This window comes from Neomonachus schauinslandi, chromosome 15 (assembly GCF_002201575.2).
Source record: "Neomonachus schauinslandi chromosome 15, ASM220157v2, whole genome shotgun sequence".
NCBI classification, from domain to species: Eukaryota; Metazoa; Chordata; class Mammalia; order Carnivora; family Phocidae; genus Neomonachus; species Neomonachus schauinslandi.
In genome coordinates, this window is record NC_058417.1 from 11,129,498 (window position 1) to 11,147,049 (window position 17,552).

The following is a 17,552-nucleotide window of genomic DNA, read 5'->3' on the forward strand; positions in this document are numbered from 1 at the left end:
TTTATTTATTTATTTATTTATTTATTTATTTATTTATTTATTTATTTATTTGAGAGAGAGAGAGAGCATGAGTAGGGGGGAAAGGGAGAAGCAGACTCCCCGCTGAGCAAGGAGCCGGATGTGGGACTCGATCCCAGGACCCTGGGATCATGACCTGAGCTGAAGGCAGACACTTAACCAACTGAGCCACCCAGGTGTCCCCCACAATCAATTTTAGAACATTTTTATCTCCCCCAAAGAGAAACCTCAAACCCATGAGCAGTCATCCCTGTACCCCCCCCCCCCCCAAACTCCCCAGCCCGTGGCCACCACTGGCCTACTTTCTGCCTCTGTGGGTTTACCAAAGCAACTTTTATTTTAAGGACAAAGAGCAAGGAATAAAGTCCAGGAGGGAGAAACTTGGTGAAACATAGGGATGAAAATAACAAGATGGTGCAAAATTAAAAATTAGGTGGGATGCTTATTTGAAAGATCATTTTCTCTTCAGTCCTTTTGTTTCCCTTAATTCATGTCTTCTATGAATTCCTCCCTAAATGCTAAAATCTGAGGAAGATTTCGGCTATTCTCTTCATGCTATGGGAGTCTTTGTCGGGTTATTTGGGTTATGGTCAGCTTCTGCGGGCAAAATAGGACTCTCTCCTAGCGTCTCATCTCTTTAATAGATTATGGCTTTGATCCGAGCAAAACGCCAACCTAAATTGGCCAGATGTTCACCGGTCACCATCCCTTCTCTTCTCATCAGGTTTACAACATCATCAAGAAGGAGAGTAACCGGCAGAGGGTCGGGCTGGAGCTGATCGCGTCAGAGAATTTCGCCAGCCGAGCAGTTTTGGAGGCCCTGGGCTCTTGCTTAAATAACAAGTACTCCGAGGGGTACCCAGGCCAGAGGTATGTGAGTGCCATCAAAGGCCTGCTTCTGACATAGGGATGGGAGCTGCCGAGTCAGTCTAGGGTCTATATGACCTGGGGATTTCTCTTCCGCCCCTATCCCGTCCGTAACTCGTTTGCGATTCCCAGCATGTGGCAGCGCCGATGTTCTTGGAGCAGCTGTCCTCCTGGTCTTTAGCAGTCCCTTTGGGGGCTTTCTAGAATAACAGGCCAGTCCCTAAGGAGTCGAGCTGCTGGGCGTTGTCGAGCTTCTAGAAAAAGGTCAGCGCTCTGAGGGACGCCGTGGAAGGTTGTTGTTGCTCTGTGAGTAATGGAGTCGGTGTCAAGAATGATCCGGAAGCAACTACTGACTCCATCGTGGCTGCATTAGAAATGTTGGATTTGGTCAACTCCTTCACCCTGCGAACCACAAGAAGTTCTGTTCATTTGTGGTTTTTTACAGTCATCAGCAAAGATGACGACTACAGAATTTGACTTATGGTTTTTGCAGATTTGTGTATTTGTGTCCCAAAGGACAGGGAAAAAGAAGGGTTCCCCCCTCGACCCACTGTCTGCCACTCCACCCCGAGATGCCCCCGGAGGTCTCTGGAGAAGGGCCGAGAAGCAAGTTGAAGGCATACTCTTTCTCCGCCCCAAATAACTGCCTTCCCCTCTGCGCCTTCAAGGGTTCACCTGGTGTTTTCACGAGTAGCTCATTTGATCCTCGGGGCTGCCCTACAGGGCAAGGGGGGCCGTTTTCCACGTGTTACAGATGAGGAAGCCGAGACTCACTGAGGTTCAGTGACTGCTCAGGGTCGCACACAGCGGGATGTTTCCACGCTGTGGTCTCGTAAAAAATGAACATCAGGTCTTTCTTGCTGGTTCCTGGCACTGAGCTCCTAAAGCCCTTGGAATTCGCTGGTGGTAGGCGTGTCTTTTGTTATTCTCAGTGACCCTTTGTTGACCAGGCTTGAGTTTATGTGAGGTGACCGAGGGTGGGGTGCCTAGATGCAGAAAGACCAGATAGGAGATTAGAAGGTCAGAGCTTTTGGCCCTCTCCCCAAGCCTCCAAGGCACCAGGGCTCCAGGGGAGGCTGGACTCCGTGGGGCTTGTACCCATCAAGGTGCTGGGAGGGTGACGCGCCCTCCTGTAATGCCCTATGCACCTCTTCCCTTGGGCTGTCCTTGAGTTGAATCTTTCATAATAGACCAGTAATCATACAGAAAGCACTTTTCCTGAGTTTTGTGACTTGTTCTGGTGAAATGAGTGAGCCTGAGAGGGGGTTGTGGGGACACCCAAATTTGTGGCCAAGCGGGACAGCGGTGTAGGTAGCCTGGGGGCCCAGGACTTGTGGCTGGTGTGTGAAGTGGGGTCAGACCCGGGAAACTGAGTCCTTAACCTGGGGCATCTGCGCTAACTCCGGGCACTTTATGTCAGAACGGAGTGGAATTGTTGGGACACCCAGCTCGTGTCCCAGATTTGGTTGTTGGTGTTGGGAAAAAAAAAAAAAAAAACCACACACATACTCCAAATCCCAAGCTGTCTCAGGGGTTCCAACATTTCTGAGTTGACCTTGTAGAAGAGACTCTGACTCTCTCTGACCCCTGGATCCTGGGGGTTTCTGTCCCCACGCAGTGGACACAGGGACACCTGTCCTTGTAGAGAGGTGAAGCAGGTGATACCTGGCCCCCTGAGGTGGTTAAGAGTTCCACTGTATTTACTGCTGTGGTTTGAGGGCACCCATTAATCCCTGGTAGGCATTTCTCCTCCTCTGTGAGTCTTGTCCCAAATGAAAATAGATACGAATGAAGAGGATCCACTTTCTTGTAGGTGAAGTTTATTGGAAGAACATGGCTTAGATCCCAGGCCCAAATCGGGCTTCCGAACCCCTTGCCCCGAGCTGAATTTCCAGGCACGGCTTGGGACAGCAGTGGGGAACCGTGGGGACATTTACCAAGTACTTGCTGACTTTTCATCAACCCTGAGCTCCCACTTTTTCACATTTTAACATCTCTGAACTGGGGATGGACCTGACTGACACCAAGCCGTTATTTCCTCGAAAACACTTCTGTCTTTCTCGGCGATCGGTGAGAATACGGTGGCCTTGTAATTGAGGGTGAAACGCAGTGCTGTGTTCTAGGCATCGGGCTGAGCGTGACCACGGTCACGTTCATGCATCCCGCAGCCTGACTGGCCTTCCTGAAGGTCTAGCACTCTTCCTCAGTCATGGGCTGCTCTCCTTCAAGCTCGGGGAGACCACACCCTTCTTTGGTGACAAAGCAGAGCATGTGACGCTGGAAGGGCCCTTCCAGATCACTCAGTGAAGCCCCTTCCAGTTCCCAGACTTGTTTACAGCAGCCTTATTCACAAGAGCCAAGAGCTGGGAGCAACCCAGGTGTCGGTGGGTGGATGAATGGATAAGCAGAATGTGGCCGAGCCACATAATCGAACGCCCTTCAGCCTTAAAAAAGAATTCCCATCACACGCTACATCGAAGATGAACCGTGAGGACGTTGTGCTACGTGCAATAACCCAGTCTCCAAAATGTGCATACGTGTCATGCCGCTGTGGGCTATCTAGAATTGTCAGGATCAGAGCGAAAGGAGAATGATGGCTGCTAGCAGCTGTGGGGAGCTGCTCCTGCATATGGGTGTAGAGTTTCAGTTTTGCAGGATGAGAAAGTTCCAGAGGTCTGTTGCACAACAATGAGAATCTACTTAGCAGTGTGAAGTACTTAATACCACTAAACTATATGCTTAAAAAAGGTTAAGATGTCAATTCTGTACTATGTGTTCTTTACTAGGATAAAAAGAATATATATATTATTTATTTTGAGAGAGAGTGAGCCAGTGTGAGCGAGCACGGGGTGGGGGGGGGGGGGGGGGGGCACAGGGAGAGGGAGAAGCAGACTCCCTGCTGACCAGGGAGCCCAATGTGGGGCTCAATCCCACGACCCCAAGATCCCATGACCTGAGCCGCAGTCAAGAGTCGGGCACTCAACCGACTGAGCCACCCAGGCGTCCCAAAAAGAGTATATATATTTAATTTAAAATTTTGAAGGTTTGGGGCGCCTGGGTGGCTCAGTCATTGGGCGTCTGCCTTTGGCTCAGGTCATGATCCCGGAGTCCTGGGATCGAGCCCTGCATCGGGCTCTCTGCTCAGCGGGGAGTCCACTTCTTCCTCTCACTCTCCCTCCGTACGTGCTTTCTCTCTCAAATAAATACATAAAGTCTTACAAAAATATATAAAATAAATAAAAATAAAAATGTCTACTGAATTGAGTGAATACGATTATTAATATACAGATAAAAAACATTTTCATATGTAATTATTAAACAACAAGTAAAATTTTATTAGAACTGTAAAAACAAAAAACAGAAGAACTTTCCAGCTCTCCATGCCCACCAGCCCTGAGGAACCCCCATTCCCCATTCTGGCTCTAGGACTTTGACTGCTCTTGGAACCTGATATAAGGGGGAACACACGGCTGTAACTGGCTGATGTCACTCAGCATATTGACAAGGTCCTCAAGGTTCATCCGCACAGCCTGTCAGAATTTCCTGTAGACGCGGAGGTACTCGCTCAGTCTCGTGGCTGGCTTGGCACGGATGGAAGATGAGTGGCGTGGGGCTCGGGGGACTTGTTCTCACTGCTCCTCCACTTTTTTTTCTTCTGTCCCAGCCCGAAGCTTCTTTGGCCTCTGTACGAAGCACAGAGGTTCGGGGCCAGAGGGGGCCTAAGTCGGCTTTCTCCCACAGGTATTATGGCGGGACCGAGTTCATCGACGAGCTGGAGATCCTCTGTCAGAAGCGAGCGCTGCAGGTCTATGGTCTGGACCCCCAGTGCTGGGGGGTCAATGTCCAGCCCTACTCAGGTAACTGCCACATCCAGACGGGCCTGGGCTGCCCCCTGCCTGCTGGCGTTCACCGAAGGCAGTCCCAAGAAGGACTGCCTGTAAACCAAAGTGAAAAATAGGCTAAGCCCCTCCTGGGTCTGTGCATCTCTGTCCATCAACCTTGACTCCCTCCTGACTACCCCCTCCTGAACACTCCTGTCCCTTATTCTCGGGGTTTGCTGCAGGGGAGCCTCCAGGGAGCTGGGGGAGCTGCACAGTGGTGGCCAGGCTTGTTCTGTCCACTCCTGCTTGATAGCCTAGTGGCCAAGCTCTGGGGTCCTGCTCGGGGCCTCATGGGACCTTCCCCTCGCCTCGCGTTCCAGGCTCCCCCGCCAACTTCGCGGTGTACACTGCCCTGGTGGAGCCCCACGGGCGCATCATGGGCCTGGACCTGCCCGATGGCGGCCACCTGACCCACGGGTTCATGACAGACAAGAAGAAAATCTCTGCCACATCCATCTTTTTTGAATCTATGCCCTATAAGGTAAGAGGGGGTCTCTCTCTGGGGCTCTGCAGCCCTTTTCCTCAGAAAACCTCGGTGTTTGGCTGTACCTGTAGGAATAGGTGGTCCTGTTCCTGAGGTGCTACAGGATGTCCCCCCCCTTTGGCCATCTGTCACCTCCCTGCCCTGGGGACTCCTCAGGCATTCGGGGCACGTCAGGGGCAGCTAAAGCACAGGGAGATGGGTCTCCTGGGTACTGGGGGCGGCCCTGCTCAGCACCCCCCCGCCATCTGGAGGCAGCCCCTGCAGGTGGGAGGCTGGGGCCAGCGCCGCACACCCGCGCCCCAGCCCACGATGTTCTGGAAGAGCCGGCCCCTGCATCCCGCTGACCCTCACAGACTGGTCAGCAAGCCACAGCCTATACGAGCCACAGGCCCGGCGTGTGACTGGCACATAGTCGTGAGGGACCCTTGTCATTATAAACAGTTGGGTCGGAGCAATGCACGGACGACACGTGGGCTCCCGGGGGGCGGGGGGTGGTGGCTGATGCGTAAACTGGATGCCGGTGATGGGGACAAAGGCAGTAACCCGCACGCTGGGTTATGGGGCAGCCCGTGCACGTGGTGACTCTCCCTCTTGTCCAGAAACCACTTCCTCCTGCTGTTTATCGTCCCGTGGGCTGGTCCCCATTAGTCCACGGGCCCCACCACGAGCAAAGGCTCCAGGGCATCCTTGTGCTTGGCTGAGTGTCAGACACGGGATTTTAATCTTTTAGGAAAGTCGAGCCAGTGTTCCTTCCATCTTGGCATTCCGTGGTCTTTGCTGAGTGCCCTTGACTGTTCGCCATTTGTTAGCCTTTGGCTCCGTCTTAGTAACCGTGCGTGCTTTTTGTGTGCAAGTGACAGTAGTTCACTTGTTTTCATGGCAAGTGCAGGCATTTCTGGCCACAGGTATCCTCATCGGCCAACACTGACCTTAAAGATGGATTTTGAAACATGAGCGTAATGAGATGATGCTCAGCCTTTGCACGTAGAACACAAAAGCCAATTTCTGTCTTTCCTTTTTTTTTTTTTTTTTTTAAGATTTTATTTTTGGGGCGCCTGGGTGGCTCAGTCGTTAAGCGTCTGCCTTCGGCTCGGGTCATGATCTCAGGGTCCTGGGATCGAGCCCCGCATCGGGCTCCCTGCTCCGCGGGAAGCCTGCTTCTCCCTCTCCCACTCCCCCTGCTTGTGTTCCCTCTCTTGCTGTGTCTCTCTGTCAAATAAATAAATAAAATCTTTAAAAAAAAAAAAAAGATTGTATTTTTTTATTTGAGAGAAAGAGAGAGAGTGAGAGAGATCATGAGCAAGGGGGAACAGGAGACAGAGAAGCAGACTCCCCGCCGAGCAGGGAGCCTAATGCGGGGCTCCATCCCAGGACCCTGGGATCATGACCTGAGCCGGAGGCAGACGCTTAACCGACGAAGCCACCCAGGCGCCCCTCACAAGCTGGTTTCCACAGTTTCTTTCACTATGGAAAGAATGGTGGCAGAGAGGCATCACAGACTTGTTTTCTGATCTTAGATGAGGTCTTGGGCAGCCTTACTCTTTAGCCCAATGTCCTCCATTACTCAAGAGTCTCTTCTTTTAATTAATTAATTAATTAAAGTAGGCTCCACGCCCAGCACGGAGCCCCGTGTGGGGCTTGAACTCAAGACCCTGAGATCAAGACCTGAGCAGAGATCAAGAGTCAGACGCTTAACCGACTGAGCCACCCAGCCTCCCTCCCCCCAAGAGTCTCTTGGGTGCAGGCTGGAGGCTCAGTGGTGGTGGGCCGGCAGGGGTGTGGAGTGGTGGGCCCTGGGAGCTTGGCCAGCTTGGGCAGCAGGAGACACAGCTCAACCGCCAAAGGGGCGCCTGTGGGCACCGGCCCTGTGCGGGGAGGAGACACAGACCTGCCTGGCCTCCAGCATTAGATGCCACGCCCCTCCTCTGCCCCCGACCCTGCCTCCCTGCCCTGCGTCTCCTGGCCCCTGCTCTCTCCATGGGGCTCTCTCTCACCCTCTGGGCAGCTGCCCCATACAGGGCCAAGCATTCCATCTCCATGGGGAAACAGCAACTCGAACCTTCTGTCCCCTCGTCTCTCCTCTGTGTCCAAGGAGTCCCCTCCCCGAAGGTCCTAAGTGACAGAGGGGAGGCTCCTTTCCTGTCCCTCCACACCACTCTGGCCCCTCTGCAGTTTCTGACAAATGCCCGTGAATTCTCCAGGAGTGGGTTTTTTTTTGGTCGAATGTTTAGCATTTTTTTTTTTAAAAGAAAAACTTAAAAAAAAAATCCTGTAAGTTTAAAAAGCAGAATGTGGAAGGGAGAGTAGCAACACATTTTGGGGGGGGGGGGGGTAATTATGTCTTTTAAAATTTTCTTAGAATTATGTCCGTTTTTTTACTGCGGGTCAGCTGTTGATTTTCTTCAAGGTTTCTCTGCCAAGTTCAGGTGCCTAGAAAGAACCAGTTCATTCCCTTTGAAACAGAACCACAGCTGGTCCTTCCACCTGCCTTTCCAGATGAGGTCTCGGCTGCACACAAGCTTCGTGTGGAATTGGAAACGGGTGGCCACCAGACCCGAGCCTTGCCCCGGGGGGCAGGGGCTCCTCCCACCGCCTCCTCCCGGAGAGCTCCCGTGCCCCACACCCCTAAAATCTTTCCCTTTTTTACTTCCCCTTGGCACAAATGCTTTAACGTGACTTTAATACACTGATCTTACTAAGACACGTGTTGCCAAAAAGGGGGAAAAAAATTGTTTGACGTTTCACATGTAGATGGATCCACAGTGTATCTGGAATCAATTTCTGTGGGGGGCGGTGAGGTGGGCATCCAGGTAACATTTTTCCACGTGGCCATCCAGTGGACCTAGTGCCACGTCCTGGAGGAACAGCCTTTCCCTGTGGTGTCACTGTTGTCCTCGATCGGGTGACCCTCTGTCACTAGGGGTCCCGTTTCTGGGCTCTCTTCTGTTCTTGTCCTTCCGCAGACACGTGCTAGCTTAATCAGTGTAGCTCTTTGTGTTTTTAAATTTCTCTCAATAATGTTTTGTGTGGGGCGCCTGGGTGGCTGAGTCGGTTAAGCGTCTGCCTTCAGCTCGGGTCATGATCCCAGGGTCCTGGGATCGAGCCCCACATCGGGCTCCTTGCTCAGCTGGGAGCTTGCTTCTCCTTCTCCCTCTGTCTCTCCCCCTGCTCATGCTCTCTCTCTCTCTCTCTCTCTGTATCTCTGTGTCTCAAATGAATAAAAAAAAAAAAAAAGGCGTCTGACTCTTGATTTCGGCTCAGGTCATGATCTCAGGGTCGTGAGATCAGGCCCCGCGTGGGGCTCCGCGCTCAGCGGGGACTCTGCTTCTCTCTCTTTCTCTCTCCCCCCGCCCCGCCCCTCCCCATATTCACACACTCTGTCTCTAAAATAAATAAATCTTTTAAAAAAATGTTTTGTGTGGAGGTCTTGTGTATCTTGTTGGATATTTTATGGCCTTTGAAACTAATGTAATATTATTATTAACATTTCACTTCCTATTTTTTGCTGCTTATCTGCATGAATGTAGCTGATTTTGGGCTTTGACCCTGCATCCAGTGACCTTGCTAAGTTCAGTTACTAATTCTTTTTTTTTTTTTTTTAAAGATTTTATTTATTTGACAGAGAGAGACACAGCGAGAGGGGGAACACAAGCAGGGGGAGTGGGAGAGGGAGAAGCAGGCTTCCCGCCGAGCAGGGAGCCCGATGCGGGGCTCGATCCCAGGACCCTGGGATCATGACCTGAGCCGAAGGCAGATGCTTAACGACTGAGCCACCCAGGCGCCCCTCAGTTACTAATTCTAATAGCTTGCTGCCAGAGGCTCGGCTTTTCCGGGTACACTGTCACGATGTCTGTGAGTAATGTCAGCTTTTTGCGTCTTCTGATCCTTGTGTCTTTCTTTCTTTTTCTGGCCTCTTTGTACTTGGACTAGAAGGGCTGTTAGCAGTAGCTTGTCTCTTTCCCGAAGGTAACAGCGGCTCAGCACCGCATTGCGTGGTGCACGTTTGTTGTTCCTGTTTCGTTCCCGGTGGCTTTTTGGGTCCTCGTCCTTCCTGGGAGAGCCCCGGGGCAGGGGCTGACTCTTCCTCTGGGGACCCCTCAGGGCATCCTGCCTCCGTGAGCAATGCTTGGTTATCCCCACCACTAGTGCAGGACAAATACACGGGCGCCCCGTCTCGCCCTCCAGTCGGGCCCTGGGACAGCTTTCCTGCATTTGCGGTGGAGGGGAGCGAACAGGTTTCGGGCAGGTACAGAAAGTCATCTTACCTCGAGAGCTGGCGCAGGTTCGGGCAGGAGGGCAGGCCCGGCGTGGTGGAGGACGCCGCCCGAGCCTGCTGTCTCCGTGACATCCCACAGGTGAACCCGGACACCGGCTACATCAACTATGACCAACTGGAGGAAAATGCCCGCCTCTTCCACCCGAAGCTGATTATCGCAGGTGAGGAGCGGGGGGTGAAGGAACCGCCTTTCTTAGCAGTTCCCATGCCTCTTAGAAAACGAGGACGTGGACATGTTCCCTAGCTCACTGCTAGTCTCTGCCTCGAAAGGCTGGCCTTCTGGGGTCTGAGTATAGTCTTTTCTTTCAGGACAAATAACTGTTTGCCGCCGTTAGTACAAGGCGGAGTGAGATCTGAGGCTGTTCTCAGAGAAGCATCTAGAAACGTTAACCCCTGACTAATTGGTGGAGGTGATAATAGTTAGGGGCCGTCCCAACCACCGTGAAGAGGCACCTGACCTGAAGAGGCAGGTCAGAGTGGTTGCCTCTGGCACCAAGATGTTTTTTTGGGGGGGGGGGTAGTTGTCATTGCCGTTCTCGGGGATGTTGCAGGGAGAAATTTCCAAGCTGTCGACTGTGCCTGTCCGGGGGCCGCTTTGCAGGTTTGCACTTCTGGCGACTCTCAGCTGGCCGTGGGTATCTCTGACTCGACTCTGTCACCTCTGCCATCTCAGGAACCAGCTGCTACTCCCGAAACCTGGACTACGCTCGGCTGAGGAAGATCGCGGACGACAACGGGGCGTATCTCATGGCCGACATGGCGCACATCAGCGGGCTGGTGGCGGCTGGCGTGGTGCCCTCCCCCTTTGAGCACTGCCACGTGGTGTCCACCACCACCCACAAAACCCTGAGAGGCTGCCGAGCCGGCATGATCTTCTACAGGAGAGGTGCGCTTTCCAGGGATGGGGTACCGGCGGGGTGCTAGCGTTGGCCTTTCTCCTCTGGGGTTCATGTTCTGTTTGGGGAGCTGGGAAAACCCGGGTCCCTTGACGTGTCCCTGCAAGAGCTACTTAGGAGGGGGCAATGGCGGGCTGCTGAAGAGATCTGGAAAGAAGCTCTGAGCACAGCTCTTGCCTCACTCCTTGGGTGTCCGGGTCTTGGGAAAGGAGGAAGGGTATTGCACTGTGGGACTAGTCCTCCCTACAAGAGCTGAATGGAGGTGCGTGGCTGGCCAGGGGCTGCCAGAGGCCTCACGGTGCAGCCTTGCTTTGGCGAACTTACTCTGGTCCAGCATGCCTCTCGAAGAGGATGACTCACAGTAATCAAACCGTAAGACACTGATGTATAAACCATAGTTACCAGTGTAGTCCTTTTAGTGAGGATTCTCTGTTGAATGCCTGCAACCCACACGTCCAAGCACTCCCTTTATTTTGGGATCCCCACACCTGGGAAAGCCAGATTCGTGATCAGATCATTCAGCCCGTGGTGAGACCAGATGCACGCCCACCCACAGAGAAACCGGCCCTCTTGGCAACTGGGTCTCTCTCCCCTGCAGTCTCCTTGTCGGGCCCCCTGGCCAGGGCTGGCCACACCCACATGCCCACGAGCCTTCTCAGTGCCCTGTTGTCCCTGAGGACCTTCTTCAGTTGCATGGATAGTTCTGAGGCAGGTAGCCATTGCCACCTGCCTGGGAAATGTTTGTTTCTTCCCACGGAGTGCTGCTGTGTGGCTAGCCTGAGCGACTTCTGCATCGGCCACGTCCACGCTGTGTGATCCTCGGCTAGTTGTGCAGCCTCTCTGTGCCTCATTTCCATGCCTCCGGAGCGGGAATCGTTATAATAGCAGCCGTCCCTTCGGACTAGCGTTTGGAGCATTCATTCATTCATGTAAAGTGCCTCGAGCAGTTCCTCGCTCACAAGAAGCTCTGCAGAGACCTTAGTTACTACAACGGATTATTAACCTTTCTTCCAGAAAGGAATCTTAGTCCTCATTAGAGCCTTATTATATAATTAATATATATCATTATACAAATGAGTCTTCTCTCCTTCAAAGTAACCGTCTTGGAAGACTGCTGTCTTGGACAGGTCTTTGAGGAAATATGCCCAAGGCATAGTCTTTGTTACAGTCTCAGTGGAGGGAAATTATTATCCTTTGATTTCAAGGGGCCCCTGGCCCCTGCAGTGTGATGGACCAGGTCTCCTCCCCCAGGACCAGAGGCCAGGCTTGTGCTTAGCGCCCCGGAGCCAGTCTGGGTTGGAGTCCGGGTGGGGAGAAAACAGAGGGGGCGGCCTGGCTGATGTTCCCATTCTGTTTTCCTTCATCCAGGAGTGCGCAGCGTGGATCCCAAGACGGGCAAAGAGACTCTGTACAACCTGGAGTCGCTTATCAACTCGGCCGTGTTCCCAGGCCTGCAGGGCGGTCCCCACAACCACGCCATTGCTGGTAAAACGTCACCAGAGCCAACCCCGAGGCCTCGGGTGGCGCTTGGGGGGAGGGGGGGCTCCCTCATCCATGGCGGCCCCTTCGCTCCTCGGTGGCGCCTAATGCCCAGCTTACCTGTCCACCAAATGGGTGGCAGGACCTGCACGCTGGGGCGAAACCAGAGCGAGATCTCTGTCCGGGAGGTGCCAACCAGGAAGAAGAGGGAAACTGGTAACTGGTGTCAGGCAGGGACAGCAGGGAGTGATGACCACTCCGCTTCAGGGAAGGAATTCAACAATTAGGAGGCGGCACAGCAGAGGGGGTGAGCGGTTAGCGTCCAATCCCTGAGGAGACAAGTCACCTCGTCCTGACATCCCGCCCCTCGCGCCGCTGAGAACATCCAGCAGGCTGCCAGTGACTTACTCCTTCTCTGTACAAATGGCTTAGGAGATGTGATGACCTCAGAGTTGTTCCAGAGTCTTCCGTGGAACAAAGCGGTTTGGTAGAGGAGCCCAGGACGAAGGCACACGGCCTCCATTCAGAGACACGCTGGTGTTTCTAAGGAGGGGAGGGAGGGGGCGGGTTCCCGCGGGGTCTTTTCCCAGTCCCCTCTTTACACCTCCAGACTCCGGGGCTGCGGTTCCTCCAAGCCCTGGGTGATGGCATCACTCGCTGTCCAGCCACCCTGGGCCTTTTCCAGTCATTTCCACCAACACCCGACGAGTGGCTTTGGTGCGCGCACGTAGGCAATGCCTACTTTGCTTTCTCCTTTACTTCCTGTGCCCCCTTCAGCGGCCCTTGGGATTGAACGAGGGACCGGAGGAGTCTGGACGCGCAGGTCCAACAGGCCTGCGCCTCTCTCCTGGCCTCTGGTCGGAGAGATTTGCACAATTTGGCACCAGAGCGGAAGCGTTGGGGGCAGCTGAGTGCTCGTGTCCACACTGAGCCTAAAAAGGACCGTAAAATCCATCTTGCGGGAGAACAGCTTCCCTGTGATAACCGTGTTAGCACGAAACTCCCATGCTCCTCAAAAAGTAGAGGTGTGTAGGGTCAGCCAGGTAATTGTAGGATTAAAAATAGATCTCATTTGGGGCGAGGAATATAATCCACCCTCTCTCGGGTGGCAGTGAAAAGCAGGGAGGCCCGCGTGGAAACAAGGGGTGTTCTGTGACTCCTGGTCGGCCGGCTGGTCCCGACCTGCCTTCCTGACCCTTTCTCTCCTCCCGCCAGGGGTCGCTGTGGCCCTGAAGCAAGCGATGACTCCGGAATTCAGACTTTACCAGCGCCAGGTGGTGGCCAACTGCCGGGTTCTGGCTGAGACCCTGATGGAGCTGGGCTACAAAGTGGTGACAGGTACCAACCGAATGCCCGGGGAGGTGCCCCTGCTCCTCGGGGTGGCATTGAGGCCCTGCGGCTGCAGCCGTGGGCTGAGTCTGTCACTGGCGCGGGAGACCACAGGTCCTCGGGAGCTTTGTGGAAGGCGTGCCCAAGGCCCGGGGAGTGCGCCGTGTCCACGTGTGCTTTAATACAACAGATGGTGCTGGGGCGCCTGGGTGGCTCAGTTGGTTAAGCGACTGCCTTCGGCTCAGGTCATGATCCTGGAGTCCCGGGGTCGAGTCCCGCATCGGGCTCCCTGCTCGGCGGGGGGTCTGCTTCTCCCTCTGACCCTCCCCCCTCTCATGCTCTCTCTATCTCATTCTCTCTCTCAAATAAATAAATAAAATCTTTGGGGCGCCTGGGTGGCTCAGTCGGTTGAGCGACTGCCTTCGGCTCAGGTCATGATCCTGGAGTCCGAGGATCGAGTCCCGTCTCGGGCTCCCTGCTCCGCGGAGAGTCTGCTTCTCCCTCTGACCCTCTCCCCTCTCATGTGCTCTCTCTCTCTCTAATAAATAAATAAAATCTTAAAAAAAAAAAAAAAGAAATACAACAGATGGTGCTGAGGAAGCTCCCGCAGGGTGGACTTTTCAGGTGAGGGCCCGCTCAGGGCTGCCGTCCGCTTGCGTCCCTGCGGGCTCACGCAGTTAGGACGGCAGCTTTCTGGCAGACTTTGTGATCTTGAAGGACAGCGTCGTTCTTCTGCTCGCAAGGCTGCTGTCTATGCTGCCAGTGGGGTGGTCTAGGGAGGGGCGTCCTGGTATCCCACAGACTCGGTGCCCACTCCCTGCCCGTCGCCCTTTTCAGGGACTTCAGGCCCCTGTCTGAGGAGTGGGCTCCCCACCAAACTTGATGAGCAGCAGAACTGGGACAAAAACTGGCTCCTCTGCAGTCCTGGGGAGCACTTTTCTCTGGTTCCCTCCACTTCCTTTCTTTCCTTTCTCCTTCGTCCTGTGCATCTGTCAGTAAGAAAGCCCTGGAAACCTCCGTGGGGACGGTGACCTTCAAGGTCCCTCGGGTCACTCGTCAAACTTGGATGTGCACACAGTCCCCCAGGCACCCTGTTAAAGTGCAGGTCTGACTCGGCAGGTCTGGGTTAGGGTCTGCATTCCAGCCGGCCCCCAGGTGATGCTGGCGTGGGAACCGCACTTGGCATCGGGAGGAGTTAGACCAGACTCCCTCTGGCTGCAGACAGCACATGGCAGCCCCGCGCTGCCCGAGGCCTCACGGGAGTCTCAGGAGAGAAGCCTCCACCTCCCTGAGCTCCCAGGCCTGCCCGCACCTGAGGGCACAGCGCAGGTGGCGGAAGCAGAGAATGGTGACCGTAAGCCAGCGTTTGTGATCACCTGCTTTGTGCATGGTGCGGGCGGAGTGCTGCACTGAAACGTCACAACAGCCTTGTCAATTATTGCTCTTCTTTTATTTTTATTATTTATTAATTTAAAAAAAATATTTGATAGAGACACAGCGAGAGAGGGAACACAAGCAGGGGGAGTGGGAGAGGGAGAAGCAGGCTTCCCGGGGAGCAGGGAGCCCGATGCGGGGCTCGATCCCAGGGCCCCGGGATCATGACCTGAGCCGAAGGCAGACGCTGAACTGACTGAGCCACCCAGGCATCCCGTTACCCTCGTTTCTTAGGAAGAGAGGACTCCGTCACTTGGCATGGAATCAAGTTTCTCTATTCCTACATGTCCAATTTGGTTTTCCAGGTGGTTCTGACAACCATTTGATCCTCGTGGATCTCCGTTCCAAGGGCACGGACGGGGGAAGGGCTGAGAAGGTTCTAGAAGCCTGTTCTATTGCCTGTAATAAGAACACCTGTCCAGGTAAGAATCCTTTCGGCCAAAGTTCTAGCTGATGGTAGCTGGGCTCTGGGGACAGACATAAAGGGATTCTGGAGAGGTACATACATGGGAGCAAAATCGTGGCTCTCTCCCGGCCTGCTCCTTCTGACACAGCCCTAACCCTGCCAGGGGCAGAGACGGAGGGACTGAGGCGGGCTGCTCGCAGGTGCCATGGGCATTTGGATAAGGGAAGCAGGGGCCTCTGGAACAGGCTGGCTTTCTCGGGGTTGTAAGAATGTGGGTGATGCATCTAACACAGATGCTAGCCTCGCTTTGTGGAGGAGCAACCCCCTTCCTGTTTCAATACAGTGGCCCAGAGGGGCTGCTGTCTCCCTGGGCCTTTGTTCCTGCCTCTGGCATTTCAGTCAGCAGCACTCTGCTTCCTAGAAAGAGCCACCATCCAAGTCCACTTCTTTTGGCCAAGAGTCTTAAATGCACAGCGGTCAGTGGTGAGTTGGGGGTGGCCGAGGGACAGAGCCTGTTTATCTCGAAGGTGACAAAAGCGCACTGCGGCCCAGCGGACTGCGTCTGGGGACTCCAGCCCTGACATCCCGAGGACTTTTGGAAAAAGAGTTCCAGAAAGTAGCCCAGTTTATTCACAGAGGTAAGGATAAGGTTTGGAAGTCGGCCACTCTGAACTGTGCGTGGAGTTTCTGATTGGGAGCAAGCATTTGAGACCCAGCCGCTGAAGGACTTTCCATGTCCAGGCGCAGTGCGGGCGGACAAGGGAGAGCAAAAGTCACCTTAGCAAACCATCTAGTCTGTGGGAGGTCGGTAAACTCGTCCTGCCCAAGGAAGGGGGCACAGGAATCATTTCCGAGGTCCACCTTAACACCTGCGGCTGTCATGCCCCCGCCGCTGGGCGCACCCTGACAGCCGAGCCTCGGGTGTGTCTCTGGGGCCCACTGAGCCGCAGCACGGCACAGTTCTAGAAGCCTGTTCTATTGCCTGTGATAAGAACACCTGTCCAGGTAAGAATCCTCACTGCTCTTTCGTTCCGTACCTCTCCCCTGTTACATTTCTTTTGGCCAAAGCTCTAGCTGATGGTAGCTGGGCTCTGGGGACAGACACGAGGAGATTCTGGAGGGGTACATACATGGGGGCAAAATCGTGGCTCTCTCCCGGCCCACAGAGGACTCGTTTTGTCTCTTGCCGGCACAGGGATAGAACTGACTCTGCAGATTCAGAACGATGTTGGGGCCAGGGCCACCCTGAAGGAGTTCAGAGAGAAACTGGCAGGGGACGAGAAGCACCAAAGGGCCGTCGGGGCTCTCAGGGAGGAGGTGGAGAGCTTCGCGTCTCTCTTCCCTCTGCCCGGCCTGCCTGACTTCTAGAGGAACCCGCACCTGCCCAGGAACCACTTGCTCGAGGACCCAGTGCCCTTCTGAGAAGAGACGAAGAGCGGCCCCACGCAGGACCCGGCTGCGTCAACATCTCCGTGCCCTCTGAGGGGGTTTCTTTTGGGACTTTGTTCAAATTACCTCCTTCACGAATCAAAATTTGTTTTTAAGACCCTCCGTTAGTAATTTAGTAATTCTGGGACAAGTTATCAGGGGGTTCACATGTGACCCTTTCTCTCAGCTGTATAAACAGTTCTTCTGGAAAAATGAAATACTTAGACTGGGTTCAGGGCAGACGACTGGAAAGACCCCGGTAGGTGTACTCGCCCTTCTCTGAGTTCCTGGGCTTCCCCCACACTCTGAGATCGACGACCACCCGAGTTCGGAACTGCCACCAGCTGCCCCTTCTTAATACCTTGTTACGCGGAGGGCTGCCAAAGGAGGACTGACTTAGGGCTGTCACAACTGAGGAGGGAAATTCTGAAGCTTCTGGTGAGTTCTATACAAGGTGCCGTGGGCTTTGTCCACAGCAGCTCAGGACATCATGGGAATGATCTCCTTCACCCCCCCCCCATCCCTGGGGAGTGTCAGGTGCCATCAGGGGTGAGAACCAGTTGGGGGGGGGGGGGTCCTGCCCTGTGCCAGATAACCAACTCCCTCCTGTAATCAGGAAACCAAATGTCACCTTCCCAGAGAAACTTTATTTTTCACAAAGCTGAAGTGCGAAACATAGATGACTGTTTTTAATAATAAGCACAAATTTTTAACCACAGAATGTCTACAAGAATTATAGCTTTAAAAAATACAACCAATTTTTATATTTCAAAAATATCTGAACTCAAATAAATTAATTTCTTAAAAAGTACACTTCTCATACTATTTGTTTGGCATTTACTCTGGTTAAACTCTGGTGCAGCCACACCCCCGAGCGGCTGTCGCGCATGCGTCCGAGGTGGGGCGCTGTGACGCGCGCAGCTCACGTGGGGGAGGACTCGGCGTTCACACGAGTGGACAGAGGAACATGCAGTAATAAAATAGCTTTCCAAAAATAACAGGTACAAATTCATCACAGACTATGCTTTTCACTGCAGCCTTAAAAGGTGGCATT

The 17,552-nt window shown here is 53.8% G+C and overlaps 1 protein-coding gene across 2 annotated transcripts in view; it reads left to right on the forward strand.

Annotated features, from left to right (window-relative positions):
- The window catches only part of SHMT1 (serine hydroxymethyltransferase 1), a 24,472-nt gene extending 7,168 nt beyond the window's left edge, over positions 1–17,304 (forward strand). For both annotated transcript variants that reach the window (XM_021694496.2, XM_021694497.2), the window contains exons 3-12: positions 743–888; positions 4,627–4,742; positions 5,087–5,247; positions 9,606–9,687; positions 10,200–10,412; positions 11,791–11,907; positions 13,117–13,239; positions 14,970–15,086; positions 15,598–15,708; positions 16,266–17,304. In XM_021694496.2, the coding sequence (XP_021550171.1) occupies positions 743–888; positions 4,627–4,742; positions 5,087–5,247; positions 9,606–9,687; positions 10,200–10,412; positions 11,791–11,907; positions 13,117–13,239; positions 14,970–15,086; positions 15,598–15,708; positions 16,266–16,438 (1,359 nt within the window). In that variant the 3' untranslated portion in view covers positions 16,439–17,304. The remainder of the gene's footprint in view (positions 1–742; positions 889–4,626; positions 4,743–5,086; positions 5,248–9,605; positions 9,688–10,199; positions 10,413–11,790; positions 11,908–13,116; positions 13,240–14,969; positions 15,087–15,597; positions 15,709–16,265) is intronic.
- Positions 17,305–17,552: the final 248 nt, after the last annotated feature.